Source organism: Pelophylax lessonae, assembly GCF_965119305.1.
Source record: "Pelophylax lessonae genome assembly, chromosome: 7".
Taxonomy (NCBI): Eukaryota; Metazoa; Chordata; class Amphibia; order Anura; family Ranidae; genus Pelophylax; species Pelophylax lessonae.
In genome coordinates this window covers 276,713,602-276,735,298 of record NC_138774.1, presented here as the reverse complement: position 1 = coordinate 276,735,298, position 21,697 = coordinate 276,713,602, and the positions used below count along the sequence as shown (strand labels likewise).

The window sequence follows — 21,697 nt, the reverse complement described above, 5'->3', positions numbered from 1 at the left end:
GGTTTACTAATTCTTCCCATTTTTCCATATGTGAGGATTTTGTGGTGAGGGTAATGGCCGTTAGGATGGAGTAGAAGACAGATATTCCTTTGGTTTGGAGGGGAAACGTAGTGAGGAATTTCCATGCTTGGGTATTGGTGGGTAGGTCTATGATTGGGTGTTTTGCCAATAACAATGTTATTTTAGAGATGTTAATGGACAGATTTTGGGGGAGGGAAAATTCTTCTAGAATTTCTTCAGTTTTTTTTAGTTTTTTTCTCAGTGTAGAATTGTGAGGTTGAGGACAATCCATAGTTCCCCAGCTCTATTGTGTTCAATTTTTTAATTTTATGGTCGAGTAGCTGAATGGGGATGTTGTGGGTGGAGAGGGTGTTTGTTTTTGGTGATATGTTAAAGATAGCTCTCCAGGCTTGAAGTGAAGCTTTAATAGTGATCGGTAAATTCGTCCATTGCCAGGGGATCCAAAGATCACTCAAGAGTAGATGTATCAGTTTTTTAGTTGGGACTAGATGTTCCTCTAATAGGGCCCACTTAGGTTTTTCATGGTCTATGAACCAATGTTTGATTTGGTCTTAAATCTTTAAAGACTTAATAGACAAAGAATTCTGTAGAAAGTCCAGACATAAATGTAGAGGATTAAGGAAGATATTCAAATCTTGCCATCCATTTGTAGTGGTATATATATATATATACACGCTTGCCAGAACAAGTGGACTTACATTACCTTACGGTAAGCAAGTCAGTTGAGCCAATCAAAAGAGGTGTGGAGTGTCTCTGGAAAAAGTGTCGCCGAACTTTTGCTCATAGATGTATGATTTTCAGAAGAAGGAGGATGGGTCCCTCATCAAAAACGAGATGTAGTAGGCAGCCAAAAAAAAGAAAATATATATATATGGTAGTGTGATACCGCTTACAAAAATGTATTGTATTAAAAAAGGGGCACGCGCATATGTTCACCCAACACCAGACGAGTGTATAGGAGAATATAAATTCTGGATCTATGAATCCTCCAAAGAACCAGAAAAGATATATAATAAAAAATGCTAAAAAATATATAAAAAGATGTGAACTACAATTCAGTGTTCAGATCAGCCCATCACCAAGTGAAATGGATGAGATGTGCATTTACCAGAAATAGCATTTCTATAGAGCATATAGATGAAATAACCAGACACGGTTAGTCATCCGGTGAGAGTATTGGGATCCACCAACAAATCTTTAACAGCTGGGTCCCATCACCATTGGGAAAGTGACAATAATATGTACCCTTACCAGATGATATGTGCCTATAATACCTTATAGTATATAGGCTAAAACACACTTCACAGATAACATTCACATGCAGGAGAAGTGGAACCGGTGGGAGGGTAATCAACCAGAATGCGTGATGTGCCGTCACCAAACAGGATAAGGTCTAAACACTCTTATCAAATAATATGGTATACTATACACTCGTCTGGTGTTGGGTGAACATATGTGCATGCTCCTTGTTTAATACAATACATTTTTGTAAGCGGTATCACACTATATATATTTTCTTTTTTTTGGCTGCCTACTACATCTATATAGGAACAGGTTACACTAACACATATACAGTACCAAGCAAAGGTCAATTTTCACTCTAGCTCAGGGGTCGTCAAACTTCTTAAACAGGGGGCCAGTTCACGGTCCCTCAGACACTGTTGGGGGCCGGACTAAAATATGAACGAATTCCAATGTGCATATTTTTTATTGTTTTATTTATATAGTGGCGGCTGGTGCTCAAATTTTTTTTTGGGGGGGGGGGGGGGGCGCAAACATAAAAATGTAATAGGCATTGCTTTGCGGCAAAAAACGCTGTAAAAAATTGTGTGACTTTGAGGTCACAAAAGTGTGAAAGGGGCCTTTAGTAATCAAGGTATAGTGTGCCCCCTTTCAATGCAGAGAGACCACAGCGTGCGCCCTTTCAATGCAGAGAGACCAGCATGCCCCCTTCAATGCAGAGACCATTGTGCCCCCTTCAATGCAGAGTGACCAGTGTGCCCCCTTTCAATGCAGAGAGACCAGCGTGCCCCCTTTCAATGCAGAGATCAGCGTGCCCCCTTCAATGCAGAGACCAGCGTGCCCCCCATTCAATGCAAAGACCAGCGTGCCCCCTTCAATGCAGAGACCAGCATTCCCCCTTTCAATGCAGAGACCAGCGTGCCCCCTTCAATGCAGAGACCAGCGTGCCCCCTTCAATGCAGAGACCAGCGTGCCCCCTTCAATGCAGAGACCAGCATGCCCCCTTCAATGCAGAGACCAGCGTGCCCCCTTTCAATGCAGAGACTAGCATGCCCCCTTCAATGCAGAGACCAGCGTGCCCCCTTCAATGCAGAGACCAGCGTGCCCCCTTCAATGCAGAGACCAGCGTGCCCCCTTCAATGCAGAGACCAGCGTGCCCCCTTTCAATGCAGAGACTAGCATGCCCCCTTCAATGCAGAGACCAGCGTGCCCCCTTCAATGCAGAGACCAGCATGCCCCCTTCAATGCAGAGACCAGTATGCCCCCCATCAATGTAGAGACCAGCGTGCCCCCTTCAATGCAGACAGACCAGTCAGTGCACTTACCTGCAGCGGCGGCTTCTTTTCAGTCCCCCAGCATCTCCTCGAGTCCTCCCGCCTCCTCCTCGGCCAATGGCATAAACTCGACTTTCGGCCAATCAGGAAGTGAGTGTCAGACCCGCTTCCTGATTGGCCAGGAGGAGGATCCGTGTGACAATAGCAGGCATTGCTTTGCGGCAAAAAACGCTGTAAAAAATTGTGTGACTTTGAGGTCACAAAAGTGTGAAAGGGGCCTTTAGTAATCAAGGTATAGTGTGCCCCCTTTCAATGCAGAGAGACCACAGCGTGCGCCCTTTCAATGCAGAGAGACCAGCATGCCCCCTTCAATGCAGAGACCATTGTGCCCCCTTCAATGCAGAGTGACCAGTGTGCCCCCTTTCAATGCAGAGAGACCAGCGTGCCCCCTTTCAATGCAGAGATCAGCGTGCCCCCTTCAATGCAGAGACCAGCGTGCCCCCCATTCAATGCAAAGACCAGCGTGCCCCCTTCAATGCAGAGACCAGCATTCCCCCTTTCAATGCAGAGACCAGCGTGCCCCCTTCAATGCAGAGACCAGCGTGCCCCCTTCAATGCAGAGACCAGCGTGCCCCCTTCAATGCAGAGACCAGCATGCCCCCTTCAATGCAGAGACCAGCGTGCCCCCTTTCAATGCAGAGACTAGCATGCCCCCTTCAATGCAGAGACCAGCGTGCCCCCTTCAATGCAGAGACCAGCGTGCCCCCTTCAATGCAGAGACCAGCGTGCCCCCTTCAATGCAGAGACCAGCGTGCCCCCTTTCAATGCAGAGACTAGCATGCCCCCTTCAATGCAGAGACCAGCGTGCCCCCTTCAATGCAGAGACCAGCATGCCCCCTTCAATGCAGAGACCAGTATGCCCCCCATCAATGTAGAGACCAGCGTGCCCCCTTCAATGCAGACAGACCAGTCAGTGCACTTACCTGCAGCGGCGGCTTCTTTTCAGTCCCCCAGCATCTCCTCGAGTCCTCCCGCCTCCTCCTCGGCCAATGGCATAAACTCGACTTTCGGCCAATCAGGAAGTGAGTGTCAGACCCGCTTCCTGATTGGCCAGGAGGAGGATCCGTGTGACAATAGCGAATTTTATAGTAAGAGAGGAGGGAAAGTATTGGTGAGAGAGCTGGGGGGTGGGCATTGCTGAGAAAGCTAGGGTGGGGGCATTGGTGAGAGAGCTGGGGAGGCATTTGTGAGAGGTGAGAGAGCTGGGGCGGCATTATTGAGAGTAATCAGACCCATTAAGCTCCTCCCACCATTAAGGCTTTGGCCACACCCACATTTTGCCGTTAACCATGCCGCAGCTCACTTACTCCCTCAATTGTCCCTCATTCTGAAGTTCAAAATTTGGGAGGTATGTATGGGGTTTAGGTCAGGCGAGTTTATTGGCCAATCAAGCAGAGCGATACCATGATCATTACCTCTTGCCAACCGCCTAACGTACTTTTACTGCGGCAACTCGCCCCCCCCCTGTGCGAAATCACGTACCTGTATGTAGCACCCTCCTAGATAGGCAGGTGCTAGGTAAATGCATCTAATGTTCCATCTGCTTATCAGGGGAGCCTGATCTGTTAGGTTGCCTGTTGCATGTCTCCAGGTGTGATTCACTGGGTCTGAGGGAGTGTCCCCACTGCATCCAATGAGGGAGCTTGTTGGACAGTGGAGAAAACCCAGCCAGTGACACATTGGCTTTTGTGGGAGTCCCAGTGGGAAGGCACCCTTGCAGTGCATCCTGGGATTGCTCATAAAAGCTGAGGGGACATGTGACAGGGCGTCTTTGGCGGGAAGCAGAGTTGCAGGAGGAGGGTGACGGCTGTCTCTCCTCCTGTTACATGAGAAGGGTGGTCATAGGCAGTCGGCCTAGTGAACCAGGTGTGGAGCTGAGCTGCAGAGGATTCAGTGGAGCGCCCGGAGCTGCTGGCAGAGTCTTCCAGGAAAAACAGTGTCCGTGAGTACCAGGGGACTTGGCAAAGGGTCAGCCCAGGAAAGGGGGACCACTCCAGTGAAGTCAGAGGATCAAGGGGTCAGCCCACACAGAGTGTTACAGTACAGGGGGTGCCGTGTAGAACCCTGAAGAATAGGGACGAAGGGGGTACCAAGTAGGACCCTGAAGAGTTATCTACAGTAGAGTACAGCTCATCTAATACTACTTCACTGCATTGTCAAGGTGAAGCAGCGGCCTTGCCGCATTCAGTTATATTCAGCAGTCCCAGCAATTGTGCATAGTTCATCAGTTGGAGTATCCCACTCATCCCTTCTCCTATCCAAGTTCTCAAATAAAACAACAAAAACCAAAACCCCTGGACTGTTTTCTGACTGAGCCAAGCACTTTGAAAATGCTATATTGTCAAGTTGTTGCTATGGGTAACCCAGGGTAATCCATAACCAGCAGCTCCCATGGGAGTAGTGCTACAATAGTTATCTGTAGTGAAGTCCACATGAGAGGGATCCGTCGGAGAAGACAGGTAGATGAGGCTGTCCTGCGACGGAATCAATCGGAGTGGTCACCACAGGTACATATAATAAGCAGAATCTATTGAGCTGGAGCATTCAACATGTTTCGCAAAATTGCTTCATCTGGAGTTTTAGATTCTACGCTCTCTACTTTACTTGCAATTAGTATATTCCAAGAGAAACAATGGAGGTGAGACCAGAGGAGCCAGGAATCGTCTAAAATTACTAGGAATCATGGACATTGATTCCAGTTATAGTATGGATTTAAGAAAATCCAAAGCCTGGATGTCACAGATATAGCCCACTCCAGCATTTCTGGAAGCATGTGGTACAACCTTATGGCTGCCCGAAGCAGATTCTTTCGGATCAATGCCTGAACTTTGAATAAGTGATCTCCAAATGTTGTCATCTCAGTGGCATCAGGAAGTTGCATACCACTCTGTATCACCCCCAGGGTAATGGGGCCTGTGAGCAGTTCAATCGCAGTCTTCTGGGCATGCTAAGGACCCTTGAGCAGGGACATTGTGATTACTGGCATCAGCATGTAGGGGCCGTAGTGCGGGCCTACAACAATACAGCCCACTATGCTACAGGACACACGTCCTTCTTCCTTATGTTTGGAAGCTATGGGAGATTGCCGGTGAACCTCCTGATGGACTCTTCAGGGAACTCCCAACCCTGGACACCGTTGCGACCGGGGGACTGGGTGTTGGTAAAAAAAATACCAATGAGAGAGGCAGCAAACTGGAACCCAAACGGGAACGTACTTTCTATCAGGTGGAAGGGCAGCCTTTCCCCCCAACTCCAGTGTACGATGTAGTCTTGAAAGGGCCTAGGCCCATTAAGAGACATCTTTACTGTAACCTACTGAAACCCTGTGTGCTGAGTGGCGATTGCCTACCAAACCAGCTGGAGACAGAGAACCATTCAACTTTGTGGATATCCCACCAGTACAGGAGGTGCCTGAGGAATGGTACCTGTCCCCTCTGCTGCTAGAGCCTCTAGCTCCTGGTGCCCCAGAGGCAAAAAGATGCCTCTGGACTGAGTGTGTGTTGATGCCGCCGCACTGCGCAGCAACCACCCACACACAGAGGTGGCAACAGGCCTGCAGACCAGCAGATAGAAATTGCCTAGCGCTTTGCTGAGGCTTTCTGTGTTCTTGTTGATGTAAAACTGTCCTGTTGCTGACCAATTTTAATGAGGTCACTGCAATCTGAACCTCTGAACTTCTACATATCTTTGGTAAAAATAACCCAAATTAGTGGTTATTATTTAGTCTGTGTGAAAGTTATAGAGTCTACAAGCTATGGTGCCAATCACTGAAAATTGATCACACCTGACGTACCGACGGGCTATCTCATTTCTTGAGGCCCTGAAATGTCAGCACAGTACAAATACACCCCAAATGACCCCTTTTTGGAAAGTAGACATTCCAGGGTATTTAGTAAGAGGCATGGTAAGTTTTTTGAAGTTTGTAATTTTTTCCCACAATTCTTGGGAAAATTAAGAAATACTATTTTTTTTTAACACAAAATTGTCATAATAACAAGTTATTTCTTATACACAGTATATGCATACTTGCAATTACACCCCAAAATACATTCTGCTACTCCTCCTGATTATGGCAATACCACATGTGTGAGACTTTTACACAGCCTGGCCACACACATAGAGGCCCAACATGCAAGGAGCACCGTCAGGTGTTCTAAGAGAATAAATTACACATATCATTTCATTACAAGCTATCACACTTTTGAAGGCCCTGGAGCACCACGACAATGGAATTACCCACAAAATGACCCCATTTTGGAAAGCAAACACCCCAACATATATTCAATGAGGCATAATGAGTCTTTTGAACATGTCATTTTTTCCCACAAGTTTTTGGAAAATGTGGTAAGAAAGTGAAAACGCATTTTCTTTTTTTTTACACAAAGTTGTCAATTTATAAGATACTTCTAACACATAGCATGTACATAGCAAAAATGACACCCCAAACTACATTCTGCTACTCCTCTGGAGTATGGCGATACCACATGTGTGGGACTTTGTCACAGCCTGGCCACATACATTTCAAGCAAAAAACTACTGACTAACAATTTCCCCCACAAATCCACAGACACACATCATAGGAGAATATAAAAACGATGTACATCGCCAGAATGATTCAATTTTGATTATTAATACCCTAATGATGTCTTATTATGCACCGGCCGGTACCCTGTTAAATGTTTAATGTTTTACGTTGTATGTCTTGTTTTTTACGTATGTTTTTTGTGTTTATACTGGTCTCATATAAAAGGCTGAGCCTATATCTGTACGGAAATGTACTAAAGATAATACTATTTCACAATAAATTGCTATGTTTACTTTTTACGTTTGAATCCCTATATTTTTGCACTGACCATCTAACCTACCCTTAGTTCTGACACCTGAACAGAACACCTTTTGTATGCTTGCCTTGGTTAGGTCAGACAAGTATTATTTTAATACAGGGACCCACAACAGCAATTTATAACCATATGCTCCTTACCCTCACCTTATACACATACAGAGGCCCAACATGCAAGGAGCACCGTCAGGTGTTCTAGGAGCATAAATTACACATATCATTTCATTACAACCCATCACACTTTTGAAGGCCCTGGAGCACCAGGACAATGGAAACACCCCATTTTGGAAAGCAAACACCCCAACACATAATCTAGGAGGCATGGGCTGCAGATAGGTACTCAGGTACTCTGATGGGCTGCAGACAGGTACTCAGGTACATCTGGAGTATTCTGTCCAGTTCTGGTCGCCAGTCCTCAGGAGGGATGTGTCGGAGCTGGAGAGAGTCCAGAGAAGGGCAACTAAACTAATTAGGGGATTGGAGGATCTTAATTATGAAGAGCGTCTGCAATCGCTTGATTTATTCTCCCTGGAGAAGAGACGCCTGAGAGGGGACATGATAGCAATTTATGAATATCTCAATGGTGATCTCAGCATAGAAAAAACGCTATTCAGTCGAAAGGACTGCATGAGGACTCGAGGGCATACAATGCGATTAGGGGAGAAGCGTTTTAACCTCAGGCAACGTGGGGGGTTCTTTACTGTTAGGGCTACAAGATTGTGGAATTCTCTACCACAAGAGGTGGTTTCTGCGGGAAGTATGGTGACTTTCAAAAGACTCTTAGATGTACATCTCAAGGATCAGAACATTCAGGGGTATGAGAGATGATTACAGCCACACACACCTACACACATGAACTGGATGGACTATTGTCTTTATTCAACCTCACCTACTATGTAACTATATGTAAGATACACTCAGGGCCGGCCCTACCATGGGTCCCGGTGGGACCATGGGACCCAGGCGGCACTTAGAGAGGGGCGGCTCCCGACCCTTCTTCTCTTCTTCGGCTATAAGTCGATAAAAAAAAAAAAAAGGTCCGCGGCCGGCCTGACATGCACACTGCGCATGTGCCGCCGCTCCGGAAAGCCTGTAAACGTTTGGCTATTTCCGGGAATAGCTGAACATGTAGGGGCTTTCCCGAGCGGCGGCACATGCGCAGTGTGCATGTCAGGCCGGCCGCGGACCTTTTTTTTTTTTTTGCGCGGTGACGTGTTGGCTCCGGGCGGCGCCATTTTTAAATCCTAAGGTGCCTTTAGGAACAGGTAAGGGAGACTGCTTCACAGCCACACTACCTGCCATTATGCGGGGCTGCAGGCATACTACAGAAGATGCAGTGCTGCGGGCATGGTACATGCCCGCAGCACTGCATCTCCTGTAGTATGCCAGCAGCCCCGCATTCTCCTGCAACATGCCCGCAGCCCCGCATTCTCCTGCATCATGCCCACAGCCCCGCATTCTCCTGTACCATGCCCGCAGCCGCGCATTCTCCTGCACCATGCCCGCAGCCCCGCATTCTCCTGCACCATGCCCAAAGCCACGCATTCTCCTGCACCATGCCCTTAGCCCCGCATTCTCCTGCACCATGCCCTCAGCCCCACATTCTCCTGAACCATGCCCGCAGCCCCGCATTCTCCTGCACCATGCCCTCAGCCCCGCATTCTCCTGCACCATGCCCGCAGCCCTGCGTTCTCCTGCACCATGCCCTCAGCCCCGCATTCTCCTGCACCATGCCCACAGCCCCGCATTCTCCTGCACCATGCCCACAGCCCCGCATTCTCCTGTACCATGCCCGCAGCCGCGCATTCTCCTGCACCATGCCCGCAGACCCGCATTCTCCTGCACCATGCCCACAGCCACGCATTCTCCTGCACCATGCCCTCAGCCCCGCATTCTCCTGAACCAGGCCCGCAGCCCCGCATTCTCTTGCACCATGCCCGCAGCCCCGCATTCTCCTGCACCATGCCCGCAGCCCCGCATTCTCCTGCATCATGCCCGCAGCCCCGCATTCTCCTGTACCATGCCCGAAGCCCGCATTCTCCTGTACCATGCCCACAGCCCTGCATTCTCCTGCACCATGCCTACAGCCCTGCATTCTCCTGTACCATGCCCACAGCCCTGCATTATCCTGTACCATGCCTACAGCCCTGCAATCTCCTGTTCCATGCCTACAGCCCTGCATTCTCCTGTACCATGCCTACAGCCCTGCATTCTCCTGTACCATGCCCACAGCCCTGCATTCTCCTGTACCATGCCTACAGCCCTGCATTCTCCGGTACCATGCCCACAGCCCTGCATTCTCCTGTACCATGCCCACAGCCCTGCATTCTCCTGTACCATGCCCGCAGCCCTGCATTCTCCTGTACCATGCCCTCAGCCCCGCATTCTCCTGCACCATGCCCACAGCCCTGCATTCTCCTGTACCATGCCTACAGCCCTGCATTCTCCTGTACCATGCCCACAGCCCTGCATTCTCCTGTACCATGCCCACAGCCCTGCATTCTCCTGTACCATGCCTACAGCCCTGCATTCTGCTGTACCATGCCTACAGCCCTGCATTCTCCTGTACCATGCCTACAGCCCTGCATTCTCCTGTACCATGCCCACAGCCCTGCATTCTCCTGTACCATGCCCACAGCCCTGCATTCTTCTGTACCATGCCCGCAGCCCTGCATTCTCCTGTACCATGCCCGCAGCCCTGCATTCTCCTGTACCATGCCCTCAGCCCCGCATTCTCCTGCACCATGCCCACAGCCCTGCATTCTCCAGTACCATGCCTACAGCCCTGCATTCTCCTGTACCATGCCTACAGCCCTGCATTCTCCTGCACCATGCCCACAGCCCTGCATTCTCCTGTACCATGCCCCCAGCCCTGCATTCTCCTGTACCATGCCTACAGCCCTGCATTCTCCTGTACCATGCCCACAGCCCTGCATTCTGCTGTACCATGCCCACAGCCCTGCATTCTCCTGTACCATGCCTACAGCCCCGCATTCATTTGTGAAAACCAATTAAAATACACTTTTTGGGTGTATTTAACTAAAAAAATAAAAATAAATGTGTATTTAACTAAAAAAATAAAAATAAATGTGTATTTAACTAAAAAAAATAAAAAAAAAGGTGTGTTTAACTAAAAAAAATAAAAAGAAAAGGTGTATTTAACTAAAAAAAACAAAGACAAATGTGTATTTAACTAAAAAATAAAATGTGTATTTAACTAAAAAATAAAATGTGTATTTAACTAAAAAAAATAAAAAAAAAGGTGTATTTAACTAAGAAAATAAAAAAATTGTGTATTTAACTAAAAAAATAAAGAAAAATTTGTATTTAACTAAAAAATGTGTATTTAACTAAAAAAATAAATAAATAAAAATGTGTATTTAACTAAAAAAATAAAAAAATGTGTATTTAACTAAAAAATTAAAAAGAAAAAGGTATATTTAACTAAAAAAATAAAGGAAAATGTGTATTTAACTAAAAAATAAAAAAAAGTGTATTTAACTAAGAAAAAAATGTGTATTTAACTAAAAAAATAAAGAAAAATGTGTATTTAACTAAAAAATGTGTATTTAACTAAATAAAAAAAATGTGTATTTAACTAAAAAAAATAAAAAAAATGTGTATTTAACTAAAAAAAATAAAGAAAAATGTGTATTTAACTGAAAAATAAAATGTGTATTTAACTAAAAAAATACAAAAAAATGTGTATTTAATAAATAAGAAAATAAAAAAAATGTGTATTTACCTAAAAAAAATAAAGAAAAATGTGTATTCAACTAAAAAAAATGTGTATTTAACTAAAAAAAATAAAGAAAAATGTGTATTCAACTAAAAAAAATGTGTATTTAACTAAAAAAATAAAGAAAAATGTGTATTTAACGAAAAAAATAAAAAAAGTGTATTTAACTAAAAAAATATAGAAAAATGTGTATTTAACTAAAAAAAATAAAAAAAATGTGTATTTAACTAAAAAAAATAAAGAAAAATGTGTATTTAACTGAAAAATAAAATGTGTATTTAACTAAAAAAATACAAAAAAATGTGTATTTAATAAATAAGAAAATAAAAAAAATGTGTATTTACCTAAAAAAAATAAAGAAAAATGTGTATTCAACTAAAAAAAATGTGTATTTAACTAAAAAAAATAAAGAAAAATGTGTATTCAACTAAAAATAATGTGTATTTAACTAAAAAAATAAAGAAAAATGTGTATTTAACGAAAAAAATAAAAAAAGTGTATTTAACTAAAAAAATATAGAAAAATGTGTATTTAACTAAAAAAAATAAAAAAAATGTGTATTTAACTAAAAAAAATAAAGAAAAATGTGTATTTAACTGAAAAATAAAATGTGTATTTAACTAAAAAAATACAAAAAAATGTGTATTTAATAAATAAGAAAATAAAAAAAATGTGTATTTACCTAAAAAAAATAAAGAAAAATGTGTATTCAACTAAAAAAAATGTGTATTTAACTAAAAAAAATAAAGAAAAATGTGTATTCAACTAAAAATAATGTGTATTTAACTAAAAAAATAAAGAAAAATGTGTATTTAACGAAAAAAATAAAAAAAGTGTATTTAACTAAAAAAATATAGAAAAATGTGTATTTTACTAAAAAAAAATGTGTATTTAACTAAAAACTGCACATAAAAAAATGAGAACTGCCAGGGCCTCTTCTTCAGAAAATATACAGTTTTTTGGGGGTTTACCGTAATTTCTGGCTTGGTAAATCTAAAGAAAAATTAACATAAAAAATCGTATAATATATGGGCAGCTTTAGATGTACAGTATTACACATACAGCCACCCTCCACCAGGTGGCGCCCCGTTGCCTCGAATGGCAGCGCTCTCCCAGACACGCCCACTTTCCCCCCGTCGTGGTTGCTGTGCAAGCGCATGAAAATACTGAAGACTCCGCCCCCCTAAGTGCTGATTGGTTCCGGAGGAAGATCCCCTTGTTAACCGTTATTCTTTTTAGAAGCTTTCTCGAGCTGTCAAATAAAGCTCCTCCCCTTTAGCACTGTGGGAACGCCTACTGAGACCCTTAGCCCCGCCTAGAACCACACACTACCCGTACAATACGCCTTTATCCGTACCGCGTGCACTCTGTATTGGGAGGCGCGGGGCCGCGCAATTCTCTCCGGGTGTCCTGCATGCCAGAGCGCTCAGCCACCCGGCTTTCCTTCACCTTTACAAGCGGATGAATACCCACGCCCACTTAGGTAGCTGGCCCCGCCCTTTACTTGGTGCATTCGCTGGCCACGCCCGCTCGCTCTGGCACGCTCTCCCCCTTCTGTAAGCCGAATAACCCCCCACTGCGCGCTCCCGCGGTGCTTCCCGAGCTGTCCGCGCTCCCGCTCCTCTGCTAGTGTCAGGGAGATGACACCGTGACACCCCGATCCCGGAATATACCGACCGAGACACCGCCTGAGGAGATACACCCCCCTCCACACCCGGGGGGTCACCGCATCACACCGGACACGCCCCCTGCCGGTCCTGTCTGCACTACTGAGGAGCGGGCCACCGTCCCCGCCGCCCCCCGGGACACCATGAGCTGGGGCACCGAGCTGTGGGTGAGTCACACACCCTCCCCCCCCCGGGGGTATATATATATATATATATATATAGAACCTTCATCATCCTCATATACATCTTCATCATCATCCTTCATCATCCTCATACACATCTTCATCATCATACACATCTTCATCATCATACACATCTTCATCATCCTCATACACATCTTCATCATCATACACATCTTCATCATCATCCTTCATCATCCTCATACACATCTTCATCATCATACACATCTTCATCATCATACACATCTTCATCATCATCCTCATCATCCTCATACACATCTTCATCATCATCCTTCATTATCCTCATACATATCTTCATCATCATACACATCTTCATCATCATCCTCATACACATCTTCATCCTCCCTCATCCTCCTTCATCATCATTATACACATCATCCTCCTCCTTCATCATCTTCATCCTCCTTCATCATCATCATTATACACATCATCCTCATCCTCCATCATCATTATACACATCCTCATCCTCCTTCATCATACACATCACCATCATCATCCTCCTTCATCATCATTATACACATCATCCTCATCCTCCATCATCATTATACACATCCTCATCCTCCTTCATCATACACATCATCATCATCATCCTCCTTCATCATACACATCATCATCATCATCCTCCTTCATCATCATTATACACATCATCCTCATACTCCTCCTTCATCATCATCATCCTCCTTCATCATCATTATACACATCATCCTCCTTCATCATCCTCATCCTCCTCCTTCATCATCTTCATCCTCCTTCATCATCATCATTATACACATCATCCTCATCCTCCATCATCATTATACACATCCTCATCCTCCTTCATCATACACATCATCATCATCATCCTCCTTCATCATCATTATACACATCATCCTCATCCTCCATCATCATTATACACATCCTCATCCTCCATCATCATTATACACATCCTCATCCTCCTTCATCATACACATCATCATCATCATCCTCCTTCATCATCATTATACACATCATCCTCATCCTCCATCATCATTATACACATCCTCATCCTCCATCATCATTATACACATCCTCATCCTCCTTCATCATACACATCATCATCATCATCCTCCTTCATCATCATTATACACATCATCCTCATACTCCTCCTTCATCATCATCATCCTCCTTCATCATCATTATACACATCATCCTCAGCCTCCTTATTTATCATACACATCTTCATCATCATTATACTCATCATCATCCTCCTCCTTCATCATACACATCATCATCTTCATCCTCATATACATCATCATCATCCTCCTCCTTCATTATACACATCATCATCATCCTCCTTCGTCATCATCATCCTCCTCCTCCTTCTTCATCATCCTCCTTCTTCATAATCCCCCTTCTTCATCATCCTCATCATACACACCATCCTCATCCTCCACCATCATCATCCTCCACCATCATCATCCTCCACCATCATCATACACACCATCATCATCCTCCTTCTTCACCATCCTCATTATGCACACCATCATCATCCTCCCTCCTTCTTCATCATCATACACACATCATCATCCTCATCATACACACCATCATCATCTTCCTCCTCCTCCTTCATCATCCTCATCATACACACCATCATCATCATCATCATCCTCATCGTCATAATCCTCCTTCATCATCATACACACCATCATCATCCTCATCATACACACCATCATCATCATCATCCTCATCATCATAATCCTCCTTCATCATCATACACACCATCATCATCCTCATCATACACACCACCATCATCCTCCTCCTCCTTCTTCATCATCATCCTCCTCCTCCTTCTTCATCATCATCATCCTCCTCCTCCTCCTTCATCATCCTCATCATACACACCATCATCATTATCTTCCTCCTCCTCCTTCTTCTTCATCATCCTCCTCCTTCATCATAATCCTCCTCCTCCTTCATCATCATCATCTCCCTCCTCCTTCATCATCCTCATCATACACACCATCATCATTATCTTCCTCCTCCTCCTCCTCCTTCTTCTTCATCCTCCTCCTCCTTCATCATCATCATCTCCCTCCTCCTTCATCATCCTCATCATACACACCATCATCATCCTCCTCCTTTGTCATCATAGTCATACACACCATCCTCCTCCTCCTCCTCACAGTGACCATTCTCATTCATCATCACCATACACACCATCCTCATCATACATTAATATTATTATCCTCCTCACACTGACCATCATCATCATCATCATCATCCTCCTCATCAAGGAGATCATTGTACATCATACACCATCATCCTCACCCTGTTATTTACTGATCATCATCATCAGATCTCTGATTGGAGGGAAATCACACACTGATCCTGGGTGTCCCCCTGTCTGTCTATACACTGTCCCTCCCCTCCCCCCACTGTACACAGGAGGGATGGACATAGCCGGCTCCATAGATATGACCAGTACTGATCTACAGAACTGATAATCAGTGTGGGATCTATAATATCCATAGTTGTCAGTGTGCGATCTATGGAATCTATAGTTGTCAGTGTGTGATCTACAGGATCCATAGTCCTCAGTGTGTGATCTATGGAATCTATAGTTATCAGTGTGTGATCTATGGAATCTATAGTTGTCAGTGTGTGATCTACAGGTTCTATAGTTATCAGTGTGTGATCTATGGAATCTATAGTTATCAGTGTGTGATCTATGGAATCTATAGTTGTCAGTGTGTGATCTATGGAATCTATAGTTATCAGTGTATGATCTATGGAATCTATAGTTGTCAGTGTATGATCTATGGAATCTATAGTTGTCAGTGTGTGATCTATGGAATCTATAGTTATCAGTGTGTGATCTATGGAATCTATAGTTGTCAGTGTATGATCTATGGAATCTATAGTTGTCAGTGTATGATCTATGGAATCTATAGTTATCAGTGTGTGATCTATGGAATCTATAGTTGTCAGTGTATGATCTATGGAATCTATAGTTATCAGTGTGTGATCTATGGAATCTATAGTTGTCAGTGTGTGATCTATGGAATCTATAGTTATCAGTGTATGATCTATGGAATCTATAGTTGTCAGTGTATGATCTATGGAATCTATAGTTGTCAGTGTATGATCTATGGAATCTATAGTTGTCAGTGTATGATCTATGGAATCTATAGTTGTCAGTGTATGATCTATGGAATCTATAGTTGTCAGTGTGTGATCTACAGGATCCAAAGTTATCAGTGTGTGATCTATGGAATCTATAGTTGTCAGTATGTGATCTACAGGTTCTATAGTTATCAGTGTGTGATCTACAGGATCCATAGTTATCAGTGTATGATCTATGGAATCTATAGTTGTCAGTGTGTGATCTACAGGATCCAAAGTTGTCAGTGTGTGATCTACAGGATCCAAAGTTGTCAGTGTGTGATCTACAGGTTCTATAGTTATCAGTGTGTGATCTACAGGATCCATAGTTGTCAGTGTGTAATCTATGGAATCTATAGTTATCAGTGTGTGATCTACAGGATCCAAAGTTGTCAGTGTGTGATCTACAGGATCCATAGTCATCAGTGTTTGATCCCAGGCCGCCTGTAGAATCTCCTGATAATCCCTTGTACATGTGATCCATCTCTATCTATAAAACTGACCCTCCATACATTGAATGATCCATCTATAGAACCACCCGGTGACCCTCCATACATTGAATGATCCATCGCTATCTATAGAACCACCCGGTGACCCTCCATACATCACCTCATTATTCTGCATGTTCCTGGCTGTCCATACAATCACCCGATGACCCCTCTATGCATTGCATGACCCATTGATGTCTATACTACAGACAGCAAAGCATAGGGGGGGTCACCAGGTGATTGTATGGACAGCCAGGAACATGCAGAATAATGAGTTGATGTATGGAGGGTCACCGGGTGGTTCTATAGATAGCGATGGATCATTCAATGTATGGAGGGTCGCCAAGTAGTTCTATAGCTAGCGATGGATCACGCAATTTTCGGAGGGTCACAAGGTATGTCTATAGATGGGGGTGGATCATGCAATGTATGGAGGGTCGCCAGGTATTTCTATAGATAAGAGTGAATCAAGCAGCTCATGGAGGGTCACCAGTGATTTTATAGACTCTGTACAATACCCGGTGACTGTCCATATGTTGCATGAACTATCACTGTCTATACAATCACCTGGGGGCCATCCATGCCCTGCTTGATCCTCCACTATCTATAGAAATAATTGGTGAGCCATCTCTGTCTATACAATCATCAGTGACCCTCCATACATCACCTTCATACATGGTATGATCCATCTCTGTCTATACAATCACTAGTGAACCTCCATACATCACCTTCATACATGGTATGATCCATCTCTATGTATACAGTCACCAGTGACCCTCCATACATCACCTTCATACATGGTATGATCCATCTCTATCTATACAATCACTAGTGACCCTCCATTCATCACCTTCATACATGGTATGATCCATCTCTATCTATACAATCACTAGTGACCCTCCATTCATCACCTTCATACATGGTATGATCCATCTCTATCTATACAATCACTAGTGACCCTCCATTCATCACCTTCATACATGGTATGATCCATCTCTATGTATACAATCACCAGTGACCCTCCATACATCACCTTCATACATGGTATGATCCATCTCTATGTATACAATCACCAGTGACCCTCCATACATCACCTTCATACATGGTATGATCCATCTCTATCTATACAATCACTAGTGACCCTCCATTCATCACCTTCATACATGGTATGATCCATCTCTATGTATACAATCACCAGTGACCCTCCATACATCACCTTCATACATGGTATGATCCATCTCTATGTATACAATCACCAGTGACCCTCCATACATCACCTTCATACATGGTATGATCCATCTCTATCTATACAATCACCAGTGACCCTCCATACATCACCTTCATACATGGTATGATCCATCACTATCCTCCACACACCCAGTGTGGGTCTCCATCCATGGTGTCACCCATGCTGGTATCACGGGACTCATTCCCCATATATATTGGATGAGATTTACTAAAAGTGGTGCACATAGAATCTGGTTTAGCTGTGCATAATAACCAATCAGCTTCCAGGTTTTATTGTCAAAGCCTAATTGACCAAGCTGAAGTTGGAAGCTGATTGGTTATTATGCACCAGATTCTGTGTGCACCGGTTTTAGTAAATCTTCCTCAATACGTCCAGGCCAATCCTTTTCCCCAGTAAGCCCCCCATTTCTATGTTTTCTACACAACCTGCTGTATACCCCATATACACTCTCCATGCATCATCTATATACTGTGTATTATTATTATTAACAATAACTTTGTACACCTAGTGAATGCATGGGCTATATCTATCACCGCACATCCTATACCGTATAGATATCGTTCCCCGGTCTGTTGTATCTATGCTGTATCTTTTATTAGTCGATATTCCTAGATATCTGCCTCTATAGCCCTCTTGTTTTTATGTTTGTATTTTGGACATTGATCCCCGTACAGCGCTGTGTACATGGTACGGTCCACGTGTAGTTCCTGTGATAACAGCATTGTATCTTCTATCTAGAGCGGCCGGTCTCAGCCGGGGTTCCTCCAGAGGTTGTTAGGGTTCCTCCAAAGGTTGTTAGGGTTCCTCCAGAGGTTGTTAGGGTTCCTCCAAAGGTTGTTAGGGTTCCTCCAGAGGTTGTTAGGGTTCCTCCAAAGGTTGTTAGGGTTCCTCCAGAGGTTGTTAGTGTTCCTCCAGAGGTTGTTAGGGTTCCTCCAGAGGTTGTTAGGGTTCCTCCAAAGGTTGTTAGGGTTCCTCCAGAGGTTGTTAGGGGTTCCTCCAGAGGTTGTTAGGGTTCCTCCAAAGGTTTTTAGGGTTCCTCCAGAGGTTGTTAGGGTTCCTCCAGAGGTTGTTAGGGTTCCTCCAGAGGTTGTTAGGGTTCCTCCAGAAGTTGTTAGGGGTTCCCTGAGCATTTCTGACTCTCAGAGAAGCTCCCACTGACACCAGTGATCTCTTTATATATCGTTAACATTCTTCCCACTGACCACCAATGTAATCAGCATTTTTCCCATTGACCATTGGTGTAGGGGGGCTGTTCTCCTAATGAAAACCTGTAAAGGGGGCTGCTCTCTACTGACCACCAATATAACGGGCCTTTCTCCACCAGACAGCATTGTAAGGGGCCTTTCTCAAAATACTACTAATGTACGAGGGCTTTTCTTCACTGACTGTCAATGTGAGGGGCCCTTCTCCCACCGACCACCAATGTAAGAATGCACTTGTCCATTGACTGCCAATGTAAGGAAGCTCCTGTCCATTGACCACCGATGTAAGGAAGCTCTTGCCCATTGACTGCCAATGTAAGGATACTCTTGTCCATTGACTACCAATGTAAGGATGCTTTTGCCCATTGACTACCAACTTGGGGAGCTCTTGCCCATTGACTGCCAATGTAAGGAAGCTCTTGCCCTTTGACTACCAATGTAAGGATGCTCTTTACCATTGCCTGCCAATGTAAGGAACCTCTTGGCCATTGACTACCAATGCAAGGAAACTCTTGCCCATTGACTATCAATGTAAGGATGCTCTTGCCCATTGACTGCCAATGTAAGGAAGCTCTTGACCATTGACTGCCAATGTAATGAACCTCTTGGCCATTGACTGCCAATGTAAGAATGCTCTTGCCCATTGACTACAAATGCAAGGAAACTCTTGCCCATTGACTGCCAATGTAAGGAAGCTCTTGCCCATTGACTACCAATGTAAGGAAGCTTTTGCCCATTAACTGCCAATGCAAGGATACTCTTGTCCATTGACTACCAATGTAAGGAAGCTTTTGCCCATTGACTGCCAATGTAAGGATGCTTTTGCCCATTGACTACCAATGCAAGGAAACTCTTGCCCATTGACTGCTAATGTAAGCATGCTCTTTGACATTGACTACCAATGTAAGGATGCACTTGCCCATTGATTACCAATGTAAGGAAGCTATTGCCCATTGACTGCCAATGTAAGGAAGCTATTGCCCATTGACTACCAATGTAAGGAAAGGATGCACTTGTCCGTTGACTACCAATGTAAGGAAGCTCTTGACCATTGACTGCCAATGTAAGGATACTCTTGTCCATTGACTACCAATGTAAGGATGCTTTTGCCAATTGACTACCAACTTGGGGAGCTCTTGCCCATTGACTGCCAATGTAAGGAAGCTCTTGCCCTTTGACTACCAATGTAAGGATGCTCTTTACCATTGCCTGCCAATGTAAGGAACCTCTTGGCCATTGACTACCAATGCAAGGAAACTCTTGCCCATTGACTATCAATGTAAGGATGCTCTTGCCCATTGACTGCCAATGTAAGGAAGCTCTTGCCCATTGACTGCCAATGTAAGGATGCTCCTGCCCATTGACTACAAATGCAAGAAAACTCTTGCCCATTGAAAGCCAATTTAAGGATGCCTTTGCCCATTTACTGCCAATGCAAGGATGCCTTTGCCCATTGACTGCCAATGTAAGGAAGCTCTTGCCCATTGACTGCCAATGTAAGGATGCTCTTGCCCATTGCATACCAATGTAGGCGAACACTACACTTTTCACTGTCCATCTTCTTTTCTAACTATTAGGCTTCATTCACATTGGTACCGATCCGTATACTCATGCAAAGGGTCGTCTTCACCCGCCCCGGATGCACAGCTGTTCCATGCAAGGGCCTGCAGGCAGCCTACGGAAATCAGTGGCAGTTGGCTGGCTGAGCATACCTCTGCATACATCCTGGAGTCCACATCATTGCAGGTCCAGATCAGGATGCAGACAGACAACGTTCTGATCCACGCATCGCACCCACACTCCATGTCTGGAAGTGCACTCAGCTGGTCAACTGTCATTGATTTCATCTGGCCTGCCTGCACCCCCCCCCCTGCATGAGCATCCTGGGCAGTTGAAGATGGCTCTTTACTTATTTTGTCATGTGCAGCAGCCCAGGGTGTCACATAGTCTAAAGCTGGCTATGTGATCGGCCAAGGCCGCGATGACGTCAGTCCCACACATGTACGTAGGAGCCCTCGCTTCCGGCACGAAGCTCGGAAAGGTCCGGCAATAAGAGAGACATAAGGCCGATGATGTAACCGGCTGCATCCAGAGTGAAAATCTCCTAAACGGTGCAACTGTCATTTCTGTCCTCCTCTGACCCGCTGTTGACTCACCGACAGTCCCATTCACTTTAATGGGACGGCTGGTGATGCGGCAGTGACACAACAAGGTGAGGGACGTGGAGGCAGCAGGTGAGTGGATGCCCGCTAACAGGCACTGCCGTGACGGATCTGAAATGACAGGTGCTCTTTAAATGTAAGGACTCATTCTTGCTGGTAGTTAGAATCTTTGCATGAAGGTTTCCTTTTTAGAATAATAAGCGGTCAGATTAGTAAAACAGCGATATCAGAACCGATTCAATCATACAGTTTGTAGTGTACATAGATTTGTAAATCAATGGGATAAAGGAATATTCCTGAACTTTGTTTTATCTCATTGGTTACTGTGAAATTGTGTGAATACATCAATGCAGTGCATGTTATCTCAGCTTGCAGAGCTTGGATTCATTGAATGAGTTTACCAAAAATGTAAATAATACAGAATATACAGCCT

At 44.4% G+C, this 21,697-nt stretch overlaps 1 protein-coding gene across 16 annotated transcripts in view; it reads left to right on the top strand.

The window, feature by feature from the left end:
• Nucleotides 1-12,545: 12,545 nt before the first annotated feature.
• The window catches only part of FNBP1 (formin binding protein 1), a gene marked incomplete at its 3' end in the record, with an annotated part of 375,759 nt that continues 366,607 nt past the window's right edge, over nucleotides 12,546-21,697 (top strand). For 6 of the 16 annotated variants that reach the window (XM_082263058.1, XM_082263057.1, XM_082263069.1 and 3 more), the window contains exon 1: nucleotides 12,547-13,010. In XM_082263058.1, the coding sequence (XP_082119184.1) occupies nucleotides 12,987-13,010 (24 nt within the window). In that variant the 5' untranslated portion in view covers nucleotides 12,547-12,986. Of the gene's footprint in view, nucleotides 13,011-21,697 lie in introns of all 16 variants that reach the window. The other 10 variants (XM_082263061.1, XM_082263059.1, XM_082263060.1 and 7 more) reach the window with 4 other exon arrangements.